The 6,838-nt window shown below is 33.9% G+C and overlaps 1 protein-coding gene across 1 annotated transcript; it reads left to right on the top strand.

Moving 5' to 3' along the window:
• Positions 1-3,750: 3,750 nt before the first annotated feature.
• Positions 3,751-6,079, top strand: LOC108378665 (hepatic leukemia factor-like). Its single transcript, XM_017634970.1, has 3 exons — positions 3,751-3,994; positions 4,756-4,997; positions 5,073-6,079. Exons 1-3 carry the CDS (start codon positions 3,751-3,753, stop codon positions 5,157-5,159), a joined length of 573 nt encoding a protein of 190 aa, XP_017490459.1. The 3' UTR covers positions 5,160-6,079.
• Positions 6,080-6,838: the final 759 nt, after the last annotated feature.

Here is a 6,838-nt window from a genome sequence, read left to right as displayed (position 1 = left end):
TATTGAAAACTAGCCAAAATGTGTATCTGGGGGTTTTTGGGGTCGAGAATCAATTCGAAAATCAATTATGGCATTAATTATTTCTTTTGAGGGCCGCCAGAGGGCGCTTTCGTACTTTTTTGGATTTTAACGCCTTTTTCTGAAAATCAACAGCATTGTTGCGAACATCCACGAAATTTGATTTTCTCGTAATGCAATTTAAATTTTTGAATAGCCTAAAATGTTCAGCGTTGAAAATTAGGGTGACGGGAGGTATATTCATGCACAACTTATATCGATTTTATTCAAGTTAGGACAAACAAATTCGTTTTTTTCATTTGCTATCTGAATTTTAAAAAACAATTTTTTTTTCTTATTTTAATATAATTTCTTTTTATTCAAAAATTCAACTTAAAAACTAAAAATATATGAAATGTAAATGACAAAAAAAAACAAACACTTTCTAGTGTTTAAATTTTTAAACACGTATACCGTTTTTTTTTTAATATTATGTTGGTAATACTGTTTATTGACATATTGGCTGCGTTTCTTTATACATTCCGGATAATCCCATTTCACAGCCGGAATAAACAGAATGCGTTTGAAATATACGTCAACATATCATCAGGAACGTTCTAAAGAATAAATAAACAAAAAAGTTTATTCCAAACGTTCAGAATGAATAAAGAAATGCAGCCATTGTATGACAAATAACATGTGTGACAGGATGATTTTTCATTTTCATACTGGCTGCATTTCTTTATTCATTCTGTATGTTTGGAATAAACTTTTTTGTTTATTTATTCTTTAGAACGTTCCTGATGATATGTTGACGTATATTTCAAACGTATTCTGTTTAATCCGGCTGTTAAATGGGATTATCCGGAATGTATAAAGAAACGCAGCCACTGTGTTAATATGCACAATAAAAAAAAAATAAAATAAAAATAAAAATAAAAAATTTAAAAACAATAGAAATTTTGAACGCTGAACATTTTAGGCTATTCAAAAATTGAAGTTGCTTTATGAGAAAGTCAAATTTCGTGGATTTTCGCGACAATGTTGTCGATTTTCGGAAAAAATACGTTAAAATCCAAAAAAAAGTACGAAAGCGCCCTTTGGCGGCCCTCAAAAGAAAAAAATAATGCCAGAAATAGATTCCTCGACCCCAAAAACCCCAAGATACACATTTACAGTAGTTTTCAATACAGCTGTTTCAGCAGGTGAGCCACTTCTTGAAAAAAATATATATATAGAAAAAATCTCTGGCTCGAAATTCATTTTAGACCTATGATTTCTTGGGAAAAAATGCTTGAAATTACCCGAATAATCATAATCGCGATGTGCCTCTGTTAATTTTTTTGGGCCCCTACAAATCGACCCGCCCTAATGTATGTACATACATAAGATCATTGATATGTTGCATTTCAGATCCTAATTTTCGCACATACACACACACAAAAATACCAATAAAGACAAATTTACAAGAACGCCAATTAATTGGAAAGTATATAATAAGTTTCAAAAATCCATGGATGGCTAGCCGCAGGCAGTACAGGTGTGACAACAGGCTGGGAAGGTGACGCAATAATTAGTGCTTGATGACATTTTATACTACTTTTGAAGCATTGCGTCAACTCTTTTCTATATATGTATGTATGTATATATGTAATATGTACATATATAGATATTTAACTTTCTGACTGCCTGCTGCTGCTCGTCATCGTTTTTACACAAATTCACAAAGTTTTTCATACTTCAGCGCTTTGAAGCTTTCGTAGTGCAATGTGCAATTTTCCATTTAATTATCAAATTGTTAATAGAGAAATGCAATTTATGGGTACACATTCATGCATACATAGTACATTCATTCAAATGTTGTGCACCGAGAGTGTTCTTTGTAGTTCATAATCAAAGTCAATTGGTACAAATATGTGCATGCGTATTTGCTCTAAAGTATGTATGTATGTATGTATGCCTACTCGATTTTAACTTTATCTTTTACGACTCACTTGAGTTAGGCAGTGCTTGAAATTGCACACTTAAATGATATATCTAGGATTATTTGGCTTATCGGTACAACTAGATACAAAGCAGTATAAAATGCAACATTTTCGTGACGTTAAATTACTTTTCTGGAAAATTAGATTGCTAGATAAATAATATCACATTTAAATATAAAAGGAAGTAGCGAAATATATTTCCAAGCCGGAACAAATTATTATAATATTTCTCCGACAATTTTTCATAAAAATACGGTTCATTCTTCAACAAGAACATAGATATATAATTCCTGAACTTTGTGCAAAACTCGCGAGAATTCAGCAAATTTTCAACTTTTTAATCAGATTTTTTAGAATTCTTTTGAGTATGCAGGTTTGCAGCCCATTAAATTCTAGTAAAAAATGCAATTTCGGAGTTGGTCAAAAATTGCAATGGTTTTTGAGAATTTTTTTCATGTTGTTGTTTCTATATAAAATATTATCGAAAAAAATTGCCAAAAATCAACGGTAACTCCGAGCTTCTTGAAACTTGTACTTTAAAAAATAAATTGATTGGGCTACAAATCTGCATACTCAAAAAAGTGGTTTCTAATGGTTGCTTGTCTTGTCTTTAGAAGGCAATGGGAATACCCCGGAGTACAACTCCACAACAAGCTTTTCAGGCTCTCCGCGCTTTTCAGGCTTTCAACAATAGTTGAATTGTAAAACTGAAAGTCAGAGAAGCGCGGAACGCCTGAAAAGCTTTTCGTGGAGTTGTACTCTGAAAGTATTCTTCTCATAAAAACTAATCCATAAAAAAACGCTTATAATACTAGTCGGAGTAAAACGGTATGCCACTCTATTTTTGTCACATCACAAAGTCGTACTCTATAAATTGAGTGAGAAACTTAGACAAACAAAAACAACAAAAGATTTTAGAAGATTATCGCGTCATTTCTAAACATCAGTTCCTTCATGGAAGGGCATTGAGACCCATAAGGAAGAAACCGCCTTAGTTTTATTGAACACAAGTAAATAAAATAAATACAACACTGGGTGTTTGAGTAAATTATAAAAACTTGTGATTGACTCAAAACTTGTTATGCAAATGTGTTCCGGTAGGTGCTGTAATATCACGCTAAATTTTTTCTACCAGAACAGTTGCCCACAGATTTCAGCATCACTTCTCATGAATTGTATCATTCAATTTCTAAAATTTGTACCAATTCGTAAATTTCAAGCACCGCATTTTTTATTAAGACACACTGCTTTAAAGTATAAAGAGAACCAAATCGCTGTGCGAATTTCGTCGGTTGGAGCGATGCCGCCGGATGATATTCGCTGTAATATTTCGCCTAGCAAAACAAAACAAAAAGGAAAATGACAAACAAAAATTATATAAATACAAAAGCGAATAGATGACTCCCCAATTTTTTGCCATTCTGATTCTTGCTGATAGTTATCTGCTAGAAAATGTGGAAACAAAGCTACTTTCCCACTGAGAGCTTTTGAGAGATTTTGTGACCGACGGCAGCGAACTTTCTTCCAACGAATTCGTCTGAGCGATTTAATTCTGTTTATGCTCTTAAATTCATAGTTTCAAAATAGAATTACATAAGCGCTTTTTTTTGTTTAATTGTCAAATGTGTGTAGTACGAAAATTTTTTAAAAAACAAAACTATTTTGAATAATTTCAAGAAAGTTTGAGCTTATTTTATTTTTTGTTTATAAATATTCAATTCCAACTAACAAAACCAACCGATTTTTACTATTTTTCGCCTTCGCATCAATGATTCGCAACGTAAAGTACGCAGATTTGGATGAATTTTTATCGGAGAATAATATACCTGATGGCTTGCCTGGCACCCATTTGGGACACTCAAGTGGTTTGGGCCACCGATCAGATTCGCTGGGGCATGCAGCTGGACTGGGACTGGGTCTCGGTCATATAACGACGAAACGTGAACGTTCCCCATCGCCATCGGATTGTATAAGTCCGGAAACATTGAATCCACCATCACCGGCCGAGTCAAGTGAGTAACAAAGTTAGGCATTATGCAATTACATATAATCCTTGTTAGAGAATTGCTCAGTTTTCGCTAGTACCTGTTGATGCGTATTTTACTACTAATTACTGTACATAGCATTCAGTTAAATTTTTATCCGGAACAAGCTTTAATTTCTAAATTAGTTAATAAAATAAACGGACGAAACCTACATAAATGTTAATGGTAGTATATAGTTACAAAATCTACCAACTCTGTGAAAATAAAAATTTTTGAGCTCTTTAACAGAGTAATATTTTGCCTGCAGTTCCACCATTCTATGAATCGGATTTCTTCTCCACGTTACCCATACATTTCTTGTTGAGCGCCTTGATGACGCTCCCTTGTGTAACTCTGTTAAGTAACGCGGTTCAGGTGATGGCTTCATAAGTTACCGAGGGTCATAATTTGCAGTAAAGATCTTTCTCAGATTTTAGTGTGGAATAACCTCAACATTTTCTTGACATGGACCTACACTTCATAAAAAAATTTACAGCTTTCCTCGCTGTTTTTTCCATGTGGGGTTACCAGAGTAATATCTGGTCTAGCGCCCAGAAAATGTAACCACTTTTTTAAGATGCATTTTGCTGCTTGAAGTCTTACTATACTTCTAAGTTTTAAACTCACTCCAACCTCTCCCCCATATTTTAGTGCTTGCTGTCTTCTTTGTTATATTTTTTTCCACTTATTTTAGTTTGCCACGGACAGTTTATGAAACATTGTTAACTTTTAAGTATTCGACATTTCAGGTTTCTCCTTTGCGTCATCGGGGCGAGACTTCGATCCGCGCACCAGAGCATTCTCCGATGAAGAGCTCAAACCACAGCCGATGATAAAAAAATCACGCAAACAGTTTGTGCCCGACGAGCTGAAGGACGACAAATATTGGGCACGACGCCGGAAGAATAACATTGCCGCCAAGCGATCCCGTGACGCACGCCGCCAAAAGGAGAATCAAATAGCGATGCGTGCCCGATACCTGGAAAAGGAAGTGAGTAAAGTGAGTTTATATCTTTGCATATCCTTACTTAATATCTTTTTGTTTTCATATCTTTCTTCAAAAAAGAATTCGACATTACATCAAGAAGTGGAACAGTTGAAGCAGGAAAATATGGACTTGCGTGCGCGTCTCTCAAAATTCCAAGATGTGTAATGTTAAGAAGTACCACCCAATATACTAATATATATATATATATGTATATCACCTCCAAAAACCACAACCACCAGTTTACCAGATGCAACCAACCAACCAACCAACCAACCAAGAAACCAACAAGGCAATTTATTTTATGAAAATTACGAAAAGCAAATCCACAGTTATTCATGAAGGGGCAAAGGATTGGAATATCGGACGCATACATACATACATCTCTACATAATTGGAAGCAGCAAGATTCTAACTGAAGCTGATTGGAAACTTGTACTACATTATTTCACACCAACACACACACACAAACACACACGCAGATACACTTTATAAACAAAGAAACATTGAAGAATTATTAGCTGATTATTTTACTAACCAGTAAGCCGAAATGGAAGCAGGAAAAATAATAATACAACAAAGAAATTTAAATTAAATAAAATTTTAAAAATAATGCAATAAAGTAGCATATGGACGAATGCAACAACAACTAACACCGTTAAAAAGCAGGCAAATCGTTAAAAGGGCAGAAGCGAAAGAAGCATATTAATTAAATTTCAAAATATTTACGAAAATTAGTATCAAATTTAAATTGAAGAAAGAGTAAAGTATTAACAAAAACATCAATAGTGCAGACACAAAATGAACCACAACCAAAAAATCACAAAAAAAATATCAGCCGATAACAAAAGTAACATGGCGGGAGGAGCAATGCGGTGGCTGGCGGAGTAGGCGGGGCGGGTGTAACTTACAATACATACTTACATATGTATGTAATATGTATACTCATGCTGTGCTGTGCGGCAGCGAGGTATTAGTATGAATACAACCACACTAAAAACAAAGACACAAGTAAATAGAAAATGAAAATCGAAGTAGTTGGCAAATTCGGTCAGAACTCGATGAAATATTGAGTTTGCTTAAAATTAAAAAAAAAAAACTACCAACTAAAGCAAATTATGCAAACATACATATACATACATATACGTCAAAGTACATATGTACATGCATATAATTTATATAAAGGGTATTCACGATCCGGTGCATACTGTCTAGCGCGGTGCATAGATAGCATAAAAAGCATGTTTGACTTATTTTTGTTTTTGTTTGAATAAATGAAACAGCATCAGCAATCATGCTATTTATGCTATGTATGCCCCATGCTAGACAGTATGCACCGGATCGTGAATACCCCTAGAGAAAACCAGTGCATATGAGCAGACAAAATATGCAACCATTCAGAATTACACATACACACATACACATTTATACAGAAGCAGTTGATGCAAAGAGCGATTTAGGTAATGCATACAACATACATACATACATACATACATATGTACGTAATAATACATACGCAAAAAAAAACTATTAAGTAAATATGCATAAAATTATTGTTAAATAAAAAATGAAAAATGCCAAAATGGCAAAGAAGCTGCTTACAACATTTAGATTAAACTAAACTAATTATAATAAAATAGTTGAATAAAGTTACAAATATGAAACAATAAAAAGCACTACGTGAAATATAGATATAATAGCGAAAAAATATGGTAAGGACTGCTTGTAAACACTCACCCACACACACACACACCCACACACACACACAAGATTAGAAAAATGTAGTAACATTAAAAAATGCAGCCTGAACAACAGCATAGCAATAACAATGACAAGAAATAGTTGCA

Source organism: Rhagoletis zephyria, unplaced genomic scaffold, assembly GCF_001687245.7.
Source record: "Rhagoletis zephyria isolate East Lansing unplaced genomic scaffold, Rhagoletis_zephyria_1.1 Rzeph_scaffold_14648, whole genome shotgun sequence".
NCBI classification, from domain to species: Eukaryota; Metazoa; Arthropoda; class Insecta; order Diptera; family Tephritidae; genus Rhagoletis; species Rhagoletis zephyria.
The sequence above is the reverse complement of the archived record's forward strand: the minus strand, read 5'-3'. Positions and strand labels throughout refer to the sequence as shown.